At 38.2% G+C, this 15,957-nt stretch overlaps 1 protein-coding gene across 1 annotated transcript; it reads left to right on the forward strand.

Annotated features, from left to right (window-relative positions):
• Nucleotides 1-8,357: 8,357 nt before the first annotated feature.
• LOC120289522 lies at nt 8,358-11,601 on the forward strand. Its single transcript, XM_039304568.1, has 2 exons — nt 8,358-8,774; nt 11,369-11,601. The coding sequence occupies exons 1-2, from the start codon at nt 8,395-8,397 to the stop codon at nt 11,385-11,387; spliced, it is 399 nt and encodes a 132-aa protein (XP_039160502.1). The 5' UTR covers nt 8,358-8,394; the 3' UTR covers nt 11,388-11,601.
• Nucleotides 11,602-15,957: the final 4,356 nt, after the last annotated feature.

The following is a 15,957-nucleotide window of genomic DNA, read 5'->3' on the forward strand; positions in this document are numbered from 1 at the left end:
TGTTAATGCAATTTCTCAATTTAAAGGTTACTTCACCATCTTAGGTAGAGCTAGCAAGAGCTTTGTGGCAATTGTGGAAAACCATAAATTCCCTCAAGCAACATGGTTTAAGCTTAGTCATCGAGACTGCCCTCGCCATGAGGGGTGTGCAAAAGAATTAAGAACCTACTGGACCACTTGGAACCGGATTGGTTAGGTCTAGTCCTCGATTCCCAATTTTCCGAAACCAATGAATACCAGTCTAGTTCTTGGTTCAAGATGTGAAACCGCCTGCCCAATCACTCAAACTGATACATATACATATACATATACATATATTAATTTTTATGCAAAGTATTTATGTGCTATTAAGTTTGACATATTTGAGTTTGGAGATGATCAAAATGAGTTCAATTCCAGCTTTAAGGACTCTTTTAGCAAGTTTGATTCTATGGACTAGATGAAAAACAATGGAACCTCTAATGGGTGTTTCCCATGACTAGGCAAATAACCTAGGGGCTACAGGCACCTTTGGACTACTTGGAACCGGATCGGATAGGTCTAGTCCCCAGTTCCAATTTTCCGAAACCATTGAATACCAGTCTAGTTCTTGGTTCAAGATGTGAAACCGCCTGCCCAATCACTCAAACTGATACATATACATATACATATATTAATTTTTATACAAAGTATCTATGTGCTCTTAAGTTTGACATATTTGAGTTTGGAGATGATCAAAATGAGTTCAATTCCAACTTTAAGGACTATTTTAGCACGTTTGATTATATGGGTTAGATGAAAAACAAGAGAACATCTTATGGGTGTTTCCCATAACTAGGCAAATAACCTAGGGGCTAGAGGCACCTTTGGACTACTTGGAACCGGATCGGATAGATCTAGTCACTGTTTCCAATTTTCCGAAATCAATGAATACCGGTTTAGTTCTTGGTTCAAGATGTGAAACTGCATGCCCAACCACTCAAACTGATACATATGCATATACATATATTAATTTTTATGCAAAGTATCTATGTGCTCTTAAGTTTGACGTATTTGCGTTTGGAGATGATCAAAATGAGTTCAATTCCAGCTTTAAGGACTCTTTTAGCAAGTTTGATTCTATGGGCTAGATGAAAAACAATAGAACCTCTTATGGGTGTTTCCCATGACTAGGCAAATAACCTAGAGGCTAAAGGCACCTCTGGTCCAACATTCTTCAAACCCGAAATGAGATGATGGCCCTAAGGATTTGTTCACCATAGGTGTTGAGGAGGATTGGTTCGCGTTTCGAAGCAATTGTAGTGAAGTGAGTGATAATGACTTTCGGAAGCTAATGACTCTAGGCTAGGTTGGAACTGCACCCGTTAAATATTTAGAATACCCAAGAATGAATTCATTATGAATATTACAACTAATTTCATAGACCCACCCAAGAGCCAGATCAGGTGGTTTAGTTCCAAGGTGGATCCATACAACCAATGACCAAGTACCGATTCTAATTTTTCGAAATCAATCCTTAGTGGCAATTCTTGATTCCGAGGTAAGGACTGCCCACCTTGAGACCGATCACCCCTACTTGTCACACATAAAAACACCATGAGATGGAGCTCGGCAATTGATAATTAAGGCAAGTAGAGAATAGACTAGCCTATTTGTGTAGACCACTAGAAGGAGGTTTGTTAAAGTGGAATATTAATGGATCTATGACCAAGGAATCACCAAAAGGTGCAATAGTAGGAGTTTGTCGGGATCATGAAGGAAATCTAGCATATGGATTTGCAAGAATTGTGTGAGCTTCCACTATTGCTATTATGGAAACTAGGGATAAGCACTAGCCTAGTTCTAGCCCAAAAATCAGATTGAGCTGGCTGATTTGGAACAGTTCTTGATTGCAATTTTTTTAGAATTGACAACATTTGGTCCAACTCCTAGATTTAGGGTGGAATCAGATCAAAACATTTGTTTTTATTTTTTATTTATTAAAAAGACTTTATTCTGTAATAATAATCCATAAACTATAAGAAACTCCCACTAATAATGTGGGGTCTCCCACTTGGGTTCTATTTTTTCAAAAAAGTAAAAAGGCAATTTGTATACTTCCTTGTGTATGATGTGGAATTTTACACTTGGGCTTTATTATTTTATTTTTTCACTTTTAGTCATCCTAAAAAGGTGTCTCACATTGATCTATAAGGAAAAAAGCATCCTACCTTCTTACTATTAAACCATTTAGAGAATTAAACGTGGACATCTATGCATAGTCTCAATTCTAAGAACAGGACCGGTTCTGATTTGTGATTACTTTGGAACTAGGAGCCATAACTGAGAACATAAAGTGAGTTGAAGATAATGATTGAAAATGACAATTTTTCACTCTTTGAGTTTATTTTACGTATAGAGCAAATGGAACCTGGCCTGGTTTTTTTTTCTTTGAACAAACATACTAAAGTGCATTAGTAAAAAAAGTTTTTAGTATAAACATCTCTAGCATCAGCACACAATAAATTCAAAAGAGCAGACGAGGGACTGTTAACTCAATTCCTAATAAGGCATCACATTCATTGGGCTTTGGCTAGCCAGTTAGCCACATTGTTCGTATCTCGATTGCAATGGGCTAAAATAATACCCAAAGAGTTTTTTTTCAATTTGCGCTTGGCCCTGTCCAGTAAATGCTATACCTCCCAACTTAGGGTGTCTGAAGAGAGAACCACAACCACCAGAAGATATGAGTATATCTCGTTTTGGTCTATTCGAGGCAATCTTTGAGGAGATAAAGTCTAGGGTTTCAACCAATGCTTGTGCCTCTACTATTTCAGCTGATTTCGCCTTTATGGATTTAGAAAACCCATCAATGATCCTCCCAAGGGCGTCCCTGCAAATACAAGCCACAACTACGACGAGGGGGAGTCGCTGTTGGGAGTCTAAAGCACTGCCGTCTTTATCAATATCCAAATCTGAGCTTGTGGGGTGCTCACACTCAGCTGCAACCTCGAATATGCGCAGATCCATCCCTGTCCTGAAGCTAGCGTTGGAACTGCAGCATTCTCCACTCTCGAACCTCTTGCCCGACCCACGGATGATTTGAGTACCACCGTCAACTACTGCTTTCCCCAAATCTGTTCTGCGTCTTCATTCGTTGTCCACAATGATGGATAAGGACAGGATGGCTACAGCTTGGCTGCTGAAAATGGGTCTAGCATTGGAGAGGGGATTTTGCTACTTTTTGTCGGAGATTCCACCATTTTCTTTCCCCATCAGATCTGGGCTCATGTGAAGGCTACTGCTGTCAACACTCTATATTCTTCTCAGAACTTTCTTTCCCTTGTGATCTACGTCTAAGTTACTAAGTAAACAAGGGAGTTGTCTAGAATCAAGGGTATTGCTGGTTGGTTCAAAGCAATCAACACCAACTTCTCGATTCATATCCATCTCACGAGTAATCACGTGGTGTATGGGTAGTTGAAGTGTGGCAACATCCGATTCGCTCACCAGATCCGTTGATCCCCTGTCATCAATGGCCGATCTGGATGTTAATGGAGGATGATTTAAGCCATGTTTGATGAGGGTGGTTCGGTCTGATCCGCCGGTTGGGTGCAGGGGATGCCACTCACAGGTTCGTGCTCTTTATGTTTTATGATTTGGTTCAGGTCGAACCATTTTCTCACTAGTACTCGAGATTTGGGAGTCGTTGTTTGTACCTGAGGCGTGGCTGACCTTTTCTGCAATCTTCTGTGGACCTCACATAGCTTCTAAACTAATTTGAACTGCTGCCCAGGTTAAATAAGGAATTGTAGGAATGGTGGTTGAGGGGTTACTAGGCCTGATTGGTGCCTGAGGTAACCCTAAATGATGTCCAGTACTTGGCAATGGGTTTTCTTGGTTTGAGTTTGTTGTTATGTATGCTGTGGAGGCTTGTCTAAACGATGCATCTATGTTGATTTTGAGTACGCCAGGGCTCGGGGGTTGCCATTTGCTCTGTAAGTTGTCGCCATGCTTCTGTCTTCTTGGTTTAGGATTCCATGTAGCATAGCTTTCTTGTAATGTTTTGGCTCTAAACAGGGTGTGATGAGTATTAAGGGGGCTCTTCTTGAATATAAAATGATTTCTATCCTTCTATATGCACCATAGTACAGTCGCAATCAAGTCAAAGCACTATGAGTTTCTTGAACTTGTGTGAGCTTTATATAACCATTTATCAAAACGGGTTAAACCCACTCGGTTCACTTCAACTTGCAGGAATGGGTCATTCCAAAGTTGTGTTGTCCATGGGCAAAGGAGGAGTGTATGCTCGATAGTCTTCGCTTCAATATTGCATATTGGACACACATGAGCAAGTACAACATTCCTTTTGTATAGGTTATCCAATGTAGGTAAGGCATTCTGACATGCACTCCATAGGAAGAATTTTATTTTCGATTGTATGGCTGCATTCCAGATTTGTTTCCAAAGATTTGGGTTAAACTGATGGGATGTTGTTGGCGTGTGATTTTTTGAAGGCATTGTATGTTTTCTGTTAAGCAAGTATCCACTCTTCACAGTGTAATTTCCAGACTTATTGTTCATCCAGCCCAGTCTATCTTCTGAAGTAGGGAGGCCGATAGGGATAGCGAGAATTTCTGATACTGTCCGATGATCAAACATTGACCGCAAGAGATCTTCTTTCCACTCAACAGCTTCAAAATCCATCGACTCCGCCACTTTGCAAGGTTCATTCCTTCTTGCTGGTCCTCCGATTGGTCCCCTATTCAACCATTTATCCTCCCTAATAGGAATTCTTTGTCCATTCCCCACTACCCACCTAACCTGAGGGACGATCACTTCTCTTCTTGCTAGATCATTAAGACCCCACACCTTAGCCCTTAGTCTCAATGGAATATTTTATATTCGGAAGCCCATTAATTTTGTTCTAAAAGAGCTGAATAATGAAATGAGAATGAGTTCTTTGATTAAAAAAAGAAAACCTCTGCAAACATTGAACTATGAAACATTGTAAATGAAGCTTGCCGGAAGCGGATTACATTATCTAAATTTTGTAATGAAAAAAAGTCGCAACATCGGGAATTACTTTTTAGAAGTAGATCTTTTAGTGACAGTGATGGAGAACCAAAATTGCCACCAAAGCATAAATACCATCATCCCACCTGTAATATTAATGTCGTCGAATGCTTTACCTAAGCTATATAATATGCCTGAGAGAATATTAGTAGCGTATCACTATCGGTATTTCCCACAAAAGTATCTCCAAGTTATATTCTTCATTAACCTTGGCCTAGCACCTTTTCTCCGTTTGATCTTCCAGAAGGGAATCAAAATAAAGAATGATCAAAGTGGGTGATCTGGTCTTTATTATAGCGATCGAATCTTCGAAATTTTCATTCTAACTACATGTTATCAGCATATTCCCCTAGATTCAACCTAACATTAGCATAATGTGTCTTATTAAGTTTGCTCCTCTGCTCATATTGTTGTATCGCCAACCCAATAACTTGATCTGTTGGATTATTCAATAGCAATCAAAGAATATTATAATGTACTAGTCGAATAACCATCGCATTTCGGCTTAGAAGACATTATTTGTTTAAATTTTGGCAATCGAAAGAGCAATGTAATATGCATTATTGGAGGGGTCAAGATGCGATTTGTTGGCGCGCACAATGGAAATGAAGCACATTATTAATCATCCCATCTATCACAGTTAACTTGGTAGGTATATGATCCATAATTTTGAATGCAATGTCAGACCTGATTAGAGGATTTGGCCCAATCCCCCTGAAAAAACTGACACCACCCAATCCAAGTTAACTAAAAAATGCATTCACCTGAAATGCATTCACAAAGAGACAACCTGCGATTGCAAACTCATGAGTAGTAGAAATCGACCCTGACTGTTTAAGCTTGATATGAATGTGATAAATTACGTACGGTATAAAAAGGTCATGTCGAAAATTGTCAACATTACTTGCTGCAAGCCAAGATAAGCTCAATTGTTGATTTTTAATTACCTTTGATTATCCCGTTGATATCCTCTATCCCCTACCTTAGATGGAAGTAAGCATGTGATTTGGATGAGGTGTGTCCATTGGAAAGAGACCGATTACATGGGCCCTTGTCAATGGCCACACCAACTACAAGGATTCTTGTCGATGGGTATGTTTATATGACCATGATCAGCTATTGACATACGATAAAGGTTGGTTGACGATTGACAAAATCGGTTGAGGAAGACATCAATTGAAAGGAATGTATAATCAAATGAAGAAACATTTTAAGGTTAACCGCTTGGCAAGTGTGGGTATGAAATCCAAGCGTATTGTTATTTGAGCCTAAAACTACTTGTGGATAAGACAATGGAGTTAAAAGCAAATCGTGGATAGAGAGTGAATTTGAAAATATAATTGATTCAGATGAGATCCAAAGTGGCAACGAATAAGCGTGGAAGATTGAGGCACAATTTTATGGGAGAAACTGCTTGGAGATAAGATATCGTGGCGAAATGAAGGCACAGTACCGAATACTTTGAAGATTTGAAGGCGTGGCTAAAACTACTGAAGAACTATTCATGGGCTATCACATTGTAAAAACTATAAATACTAGTGCTTATGCACTGTAGAACCCTCCCCCCTCCAAAAAACTTCCTTCCTGACGCATAAACAAACAAATCTCATTATCTTTCAAAATCCTTTTCAATTCCTGTATCTAAATTGTGGCATATATCATAGCTATAACTCTTTCTCGGACCATCATCGTCATTTAAATTCTGTCATCATATTTTTATTAATTCATATTATGTCATCGATTAAATTCCGATAAAGTTTTGTGTTCTTTAACGTTGATTAAATTTGATTGATATTTTCTATTTGGAGTCATCACATCTATCTCCTCTTATAAAAAAATTGAAAAGCGACTTTGGATAAAAGGTGTTTCGGCATCGAGTCGAATTCCAGCGAAACACGGCAAAAAAACCTTTAATCAGCATGTAGACGCCGAGCTCTTTCAGTTTCAGTTCTATTGACATGGTTGGCCTACAGAAAGGAAAAGTTGATTGCTGACATGACGACAACCTTTATGCCGATTCTATGTTGAATTTTCTTAAAATTAACTCTACCCCAGATACAATAAGGCACCATCCAAGTAAAGAGGAACCTTGGCAAGTACAGATGCGCCGTCCACTAATTGATGAAATATTCTGTGTATCTTCGCCATTTGTTCACTAGTTCTTTCACAACTTCCATGCTTTCGTGATGGTTATATTCCCACATGCTTCGAGAGAATTAGATGCTTTCCGCCATTCAAAATAGTTGCACGTTGGCCTCAATGTCCACCAGATTACTAGATGGACTCTTGCTTGACAAGCTGTCTCTGGTGAAGTTTGAGTTTAAGCACAGACTATGATGGGTGTTGGTTATGTCATATCTAGATTCTATGCTAAAGATTACTTAAAGAAGTAAAATTACGGTTGATAGTAGAACATCTATTTCTTTTTCGTGGAGATCTAATTCGATTTTCTTAGTTTTTCTAGCTATCTTCTCCTCAAAGTTAGCATCTATAACTGCCTCCGATTAGCCAAACAGTAGATTCATGTGATCTTATCAAAATCCTTAGTGGGCACTCTAATTGTATCCTGGAAAGGACAATGAGATATTACCCGAAGATTGTAGATTGTATTGATTTTGCTCCCAGTTATAAACTTACATTAGCGACTTGCCAGCATCATAAACGGTAAATTCGAAGAAAAGCATTCTTTTGCATACTCACTCTTATAGCTGACGTGGGGAATCACTATTCTATATTTCGAGTGGGCACATCTTACTTTATATTCTGTGATTCACTTGACATAAAGCATGTTTGGGTTATAGCATTTACAACGTAAAAAATTCCAACTTCTTGAGTGATTTTTTTCTCTCTCTCTCTTATGGTAAGTACACCATTTTTTGTATGTAAATCCTCAGGCCATCAACTACGCTACTGATTCGATGAACTGGGGAAGACGCTAGCTAAAATCAGAAGAGTGACTCAAATATGAAATCTTTTGTACTTGGTGACTTGGGAAATTGAATATGTGACGTATGCCTGATTACGTCCATAAAGTTCATGCCTTACCCACTAAACCAATTTCATGGGATGAACTCCCGAGTAGTCTAACGGCTAAAAGTGACGCAAATTTATACTATAATCACGTAAGAATCGATAAATAATCAAAGTAAATAATAAACAGAGATTCACAAATTACGCACGTGTAGCTGCATAAGTATCGGTGCGTTCAAGCGTGCGAAAGAATAAGTTCCCGTACAACAAGAGAGGAATCCATTCTTCCCCCAGCTTTTGTGGCTTTAAATACCGAAGCAAGCCCATGTTGTCCAGTTAAAATAGAGCGCTATTTAGACACACATACCTAGACATAGTACAACTCCCCACATGGCTACATACAGACTTCATCTGGCCATGGCAGCCCTGGCGGGCGCATCGGTCGTGGCCGTCTCGACCTATTACATGCACCAGAAGACGGTGATCGAGTTCCTGGGCTTCATCAACACCGTGGGGAGAGAGAAGTACAAGGAGGTTGCTGGCTCGGAGACAGGCTTGCCGGCGCGGCCGAAGAGGCGTAGAAGCAACGGCCGCCGCAAGCTCAAGGAGCTGAGGCGCACCATGTCGTCGCCGCCTATCGTGGACGCCCACGAAATTGACCACAGGGTGGGGAAGCCGAAAAGCTCAGATCGTGTCGAGGGTATACCCATCAAGAATTCTAAGCTCCACGCTTTCTCTGAAGCCATGGCGATGTCGGACTTTTCACCCGAGTGAGAATTAAGTTGGATCAATCAATTTGATTATCTTTAGGTTTTTACGGTGCTTGATCTAATGATTCTAGTATATGTATCGGAAGGTCTAATAGTTATGGGCTACACCACATCACAATGATTTCTGGTTCCTGTAGGTAAAGTCATGCTATAAACTGTAAAAAGAAAAAATAAAAGCTGTGTCAAGAATCCATATCCATGTAGATGCTCCAGAACCCAAATTTGCCAAGATTTCTAATTTGTTGAAGGAGCGGTCTATTATCGATATTTTACTGTAAATTCATCTCTTGCCCACTAGGCTACCAAGTATGTTCCCAAATCCTTCAATGATTGAATTTTCATATCAATGATCATAAGCATTTAAGCGTTCGATTCGGATACGATGAGAGAATCTGTGTTTGTGAATCACAATATTTTTCCCTTAAGAGTAACATTAGGCTCTATCTATCAGATGGAATCTCTCTCGTTGCACATGGATTAAATGATTCATGTATGTTAAAGTCTTCCATAACGCTTGTCAAGAGAATTTATACTCTCTTTTATACATGCGTTTTCCTTCCATTTATAAATTTAAATTTTTAAGTTAAACATTATAACATAGTAGTTAGAGTCAGATTTACCCTAGGTAGCTTATTTTTATAATAAAAAAATATAAAAATTGTGCCAATTCAATAGAGAACCACTGGTTAGTTAAGCGCTTAGATTGTTGCTTGTTGATGTTGAATACTATGATTCAATTTTTATGGGTGCTGAAGTTTTTTTTTTTTTTTTTTTTTTCTAAAAGAGGTTTCAAAATTGGTTTAGAGTCAATTCAACTTCGTAACCAAACTAATTGAACCAATTTTTGATAAAAATCAATGATTTCATCCTTAGAATAGGGAACCAAACTGAACCTAAGCCAATTCTAGTCTTGCAAAACTAAGAATTGGTTCTCTTTAGAACTTGCCATGGATTGAACTGTCCAAAGTAGTTCGGTCCGGTTTCTTAGTTGAAGCGAACCCGGTGCTTACCGCTTGATGCCATTGCAGACCGCTGCCAACCCCAATTTTGCACGACACGGCTATCTCACTTGTTGCAACCCTATCATTCACCTTCATCAACTCTCTCCTCTCCCTTGCTTGGATCAAATCTAAGCATTTATCTCTCCATCCTCGATCGTTTTACCCCTTTCACCATCTGTTACTACTCCTTATTGCTTCTAGCCTCAATAATGTGCCACTACGTCCTCAAATCAAGCTTGACCTGAGGTTGTGAGGGCTTGAGGATGGACACACGGGTGAGGAGAGAGAAAATTGATTGTGATTGTAATTTATGTTGTATCACTTGATTTATGGTGGAGTTTTATGTTACTTTTCGCATGGAATAGTTCACACCGACTAAATGATACTCAATTTATTTTCTCATTCTATCTATTTTATTGTTCGATCTCTTACTTTTCACAACAATTGGCACAACTTGTGGACAAAGGCAAGATTAGGCAATGCAGAGGGAGAGGAGAGATGTTTTTTTTACTTATTTGATAGAATTGCCACGTAACACAATTTTAAAGGGGTGTAACAAGTTGATTGTGATTGTAATTTATATTATATCACTTTATTTATAGTGAAGTTCTATGTGGGGTGCAACGAGTCAATAGTAGTTGTAATTTATGTTGTATCGCTTGATTTATAGCGAAGTTCTATGTTAGCTTTTCCACGGAGTAGGTAACATCGACTAAGTACATAAATATGATAGTTGATTTATTTTCTTGTCATATCTATGTTATTGTTCAATCTTTTGTTTTCTGCAACAATTAGCGCAACTTGTGAGCAGAGGCGAGACTAGGCAATGCAGGGGGAAAGGAGAGATTTTCTTTACTTATTTGATAGAATTGCCACATAACACAATTTTAAAGGAGTCTAACGATAGTTTCTCTATAATATATCGTACCTATAAGCATGTATTGAAATTTCAAGGAAAATATTGGGTACTCATCCTGTATAACCTTTTTTCCTACATATCTCACGTCTATCACCCTCAATTGGGGTAGCCAGTACTTGGTAATAATAAAACTATGAATACCATCAGTAATGAATATGAGATTTGTTAAAAAAAGAAAAGTACACATGCTGTATAGTTATTATCAATCCAAAAGCGAATATATACTGCGTAATTATTAGCTTTTTAGAGAGTTTGCTTTCTCTATTCTTTGCTCGTAGCAATAGGAACTAGTTTCTTAGCCAACGCTTTCTGTAGCATATTCATATTCGTAGCTTTGAGTCATTAATAATGTTCATTGCATCAGATGTGGTATCAAAGAGAAGGCGAGATTTTGTATGATTATATATCTAATTTAGTGAAAAAAAAATGTTTTGTCCATTTAGACATAGGGCAGAAAAGCCATATTATTACATTCCAAAACATGTTTCTAGTACAGATAATATTAACATATGATAAAATGCAGCTATAACAGCAATTTAATAAATGCAAAAAATAGAAAAATTTCCAGTGCAGCTTTCTTTCCTCATTCATGAATGTTGATTCGTATTTTCTTCCACGTGTTCTGCAAGGCCTAGTTTTTTTTTTCTGAGTTACTTTAGTCTCTTCTCCTCCAGGGTGCCAAATTTGCTGTAGTCTTCATCTTCACATGGTAAGGACGCAAGTCAATCTTCCTCTCGTGGTTAGTGATTTGGTATGCCGTTCCTCAAGAAAGTGTACTACAATAAGCACTGCGGTAAAAGTAGTAACAACAACGTTTTACAGCAGTCAATGTTTCCTGTCAAAACAACTGCTATTCTCTCCAGTAACATGTTGCAACGTATGAAATTTCGACAAACAAAGGAGTAAAGTTCACCTCGTTAATTCGGTGTTTCTTTGCATTGCCCTCTGAGAAAAATTAATAGGAATAGCGCTTGTGTAATGGCATAATTTTCCCATCCATCAATGTATTGTAGTTTATTAAAAAAAATCTAGGAATAAGTGCAGTGAAAATTTTAAAACTTATCACAAAAATGCAATTAAGTCTTAAAACTTATAAAAAGTGTAATCAAGTTTTAAAACTGTCAAATTAATGCAATCATGTCCTCCCCTTAACTCCATCTAACTTGAATAACAGAAAAATGCTAGCATGGTATGAGAGAAAAATTATTTTTAAAAAGAGTTAACAAACTAGGCGGTGACACTAAGCCCTTGTTGTCGCCGCCCACCATCGGTGAGAAGGGCTGAGAACCGTGGTGGAAGGTCAGCGACCCTCGTCAACCATAGACAAGAGCCCGTGATCTCTCGCCAAAATTAGATGAGGGACATCGACACTCACCAATGGTCAGCAAAGGTTGCCCCCCGCTACTAACCGGGGCTCGTCGACCCCCACTAGCCACTAGCCTAGGCCCAGTAACCCTCGTTGGCCATTCCTCACCCTTGCTAGCCCTTCCAGACGATATTGGGGCAGCAATAACAAGGGCTTCGCCGCCTGGTTTCTCACCTCTCTTTCTCTTGAATTTAATCTAATAAAAAATATTATATTAAAAATTAGATTTGAACCAAAACGACATCATTTTAGTCAAATCATTACCACATATGATAGAGAAAATAATAAATAAAGTTACATCAGCATTTTTCATTAGCCAAGTTAGACGGATTTAATGAAATGATTCGATTGCATCAATTCAATAAATTTTAGAACTTGATTGCACTGTTTAAAAAAGTTTAGTACTCAATTGCACTTAAATAATAAGTTTTAGAATTTTTAGTGCACTTATTCCAAAAATCTATCTTCGTCCATTATTCGATTTAAATAGAGTATCTTAACTGGGTTATAAATAGAGACTATATCTCTTCATCAATTGTCTAAATATTTTTCGCCTTTACTTATTTTTGTTTAGGTTTTAATTAATTAAAGTCATTCATTTAACGAAAATCATCTTAATTTGCTGAATTAAAATTGCTCAAATGAATTGAAGACGTTTCGCAACTTGGGAGAAAATCCGTATTACGAGAGATGGGAGTCTCATGTGGGAAACAACTTTACATGTTGTAAGGGATTGTCCAATTGTTCATAGGAAATGACTTGAGTTTGTCCCGTAATAATAGTTAGGAGAATTCTTCTTTGTGAATTTGTCTCAATGGTTGAATTCAATTCTTGCTTGTAAAGAGCAATCGAATTTTCATCATGATTAAAACATGATTTTAGGAGTAGGTGTATGGTTTTTAGAGCAATGGCGAAATAAATCACTTTTCCAAGACAACTTTGTTTTCCCTTCGAATCCAATGCAAGTAATTTGGTCATACACAAAGGAATTGCTAAAGCTTCATATGTGAATAACTCGACGTTAAATAGATCATACACCTCTTCAATTTTGGTCAGATAGGATCCTTCCTTCGCCTTTCGAGTGGATTGAACTAAATACTAATAGGACCTCAAAGGCAATTCAAGACTTGTTGGTGCAAGGGTTTATTCAAAAACATATGGAGTGATTAGCTTGGTAGTTTTGCCACATTCACAGGAATATGTTCGTCGACATAGACAGAGTTTTGGGCGTTGTGGTTGGGAAGTCCAACTTAGTTTCTTAATATCATTATTGAAATTGACTCTAAAGCCATCACTGATCTTGTTAGTTTAGAATTTATTTTATTGATAATACTGGCCTGCTTTGCTTAAAAACATTAGAAAACTATTGCAGCCTCACTTTGAGTTCAAAGTGCAACATAATTTTCGAGGAGGAGATTGCTCCATTGGCTTGCTAATCTTAGAATGAAAAGTTCTTAGATACTTGATTCTTGTTATTTCCTCCCATAAAGTTACTTCACGTTTTATTAGGTAATAAAATAGGGACAATATATTAATTACTCAAATGAAATTGGTTCAAATTTTCTCATGGAAAAATTTTCATTAAGGGGGAATTGTAAAAAAAAATTATATTGTTTTTTTTTTTGGTAGATAATTTTGTAAGAAACTCTGTTTAAAATAGTCCATATCTATTAAAGTTATTTAGAAATCGAAAGCATATCTCTTTATCCATTATTTACAGATATTTAAAAGTCGACGTTACGTATCTTGATCATTAGTTAAGGTTTTTTTTTTTTCTTTTGTGATGTAGATGTTATTCATTGTAGTGCAACATATTAAAACTCGGGAACTCTATCTTTAATAGTATTCTTGAAACCTATTTCTATTAAACAAATTTATCATTATGGTCGAATTATATAAAATTAATTTTAAAATGCAATTTTTTTTTTTTTTTATAAAAGGGTATTTGGCAATAGCCTATGTTATGCAATACTTTAAATTTATTAAGATTAAGGAGATAATAGAAAATAGGTTATATATAGTCTCTTATATGTGTGTACGTACTAAAAAAATTGCCAAAAATCTATTGACGAGCCGGCCCCAAACCCTCTCACAAAAGCCCGGCCACCTCGCCAATCGGGCCTAGAAATAGCAGCCCCGCCTGCCCGTTGTTGCGTACCTTCTCCGTTTAGCCTGAGTCCCTTTCATTTTGGTCCCGAATCTTGAATTCATTTCCATTGCTTGTTCATGTTCCCCTCATGTTCTATTTTTTCAATGAAAGGTAAGAATTATATTGACTTTAGCCAAAAGAGCTATATATAGCTATAGTAAGAACTCGGTCCCAAAAATTTACACTCACGAAGACAACAAGTCAAAGTGAGTGGAAGAAGGTACTAGCAAGTCTAAACCAAAACAGACAGGAAGCACTACCAACAAAAAGAAACCAAGCACGGCTCTAAGATCCAGAAACTTCTGACCAAAAAAAAATAAAAATCCAGGAAAAAAATCCAGGAAATACAAAATAAAATATCATTTAGCCTAAGTCCATTTCATTTTGGTCCCGAATCTTGAATTCATTTCCATCGTTTGTTCATGTAACCCTCATGTTTGTGCCTGTTTACTTGAAAGTCCTAACAATTAGCGTCGATTTCGTGGAGAATCGGTAATCGCTGGAGAGGAGCCTGGATTTCCTCCATCAAATCATATCATTTCAACATCCAGGAATTTCTGACCACCAGAAAATAAATAAAAATAAATAAAAGACCAGGAACTTCACAAATTATAATGTCAGGAAAATACAAAATAAAGTATCAGACTGGATAACATAAACCACAAAAAAAAAAAAAAAAAAAAAAAAAAAATAGGAGCAAAAATTTGGGAAAAAAAGAAGAAAAACCAGGCTCGCTCTCTCGCTCGCTTTTCGCATCATCGCATGTAGTTTTCACCAAGAACACGCCTGCAAGTACACTGCTTTCGATACCAGATCGTCAGCCACTCACTCGCAGTCGACACCGTTTAGACATTCTCGGAGTAACGGATCGCACGGTCGTGCCACAGAAGACAGGGTTAACCCGATTTTACCAAGAAAAAGATGAAAGAAAAGTGAAGACAGAACAGATCGATGAAAAAGCTAAAGACTTTGTGAAACTCTTGAAGGAAAAAGAGTTGGCGGGGGCCAAACGGGGGCAAAATTTCTCTCGATCTTCCCTCCAGACAGCGCATCGACAACGTTTCACGCTGCGGAGAAGGTGGAAGACGTGAGATGTCCATGTCGCTTCTTGGTAACGAACCGATCAGGCACTGCGACAAAACATCAGGTCCTGACGGCAAGACAGTCGAAGCCGCGACGCCCAAAACAAAAACCCAACAACAATCGCATCATAGACAAACAAAAGAAACCACGAAACAACTGAACGGAGCAGGAAATGGCGCAAGGACGAGGAGGAGGTTTCAGGAAGAAGACCAGGAGGAGGCGGAGGCGGAGGCGGATGAATCACGGAGGCAACGGGGGCCTTAAAAAGGAGGCTGGCCGAGTCCTCGCAGTGGCAAATAGGAAAAGTTCGGAGGACTCGGGAGGTAAAAAGCGAAGAGTGGCACCAGTTCATCGACGTGTACGTGGCGGGAGCTGATTTCCTAGTCCGTCCCGATTTTTTATTGCTGGTTTGACTGCGACGGCCTCAGATTCCTCCTTTTTCTTTGCAATTTTTCTTTTGCCTTTTGAAATTAAAGGATGCCGTCCATTGGGCTTGGGTTACTCGAACTTTAGCTGGCCCATTCGCATTAGGCAATAATCCTTATAGGCACTGGACACTCGATAATGTCGGATTAGGGCTTCTAAGGAGAAACAACTCGGTTCTGAATTTCACAAATTTAGAACCGGCCCAAGATCAGCTCGGTTCCCAGTTCCGGCTCTAGCTC

The sequence above is a fragment of the Eucalyptus grandis genome, chromosome 11, assembly GCF_016545825.1.
Source record: "Eucalyptus grandis isolate ANBG69807.140 chromosome 11, ASM1654582v1, whole genome shotgun sequence".
NCBI lineage: Eukaryota > Viridiplantae > Streptophyta > Magnoliopsida > Myrtales > Myrtaceae > Eucalyptus > Eucalyptus grandis.

Excerpts from the sequence above, each read along its gene's own strand:
- LOC120289522 (XM_039304568.1), top strand. The coding sequence starts at position 8,395 with ATGGCTACATACAGACTTCATCTGGCCATGGCAGCCCTGGCGGGCGCA.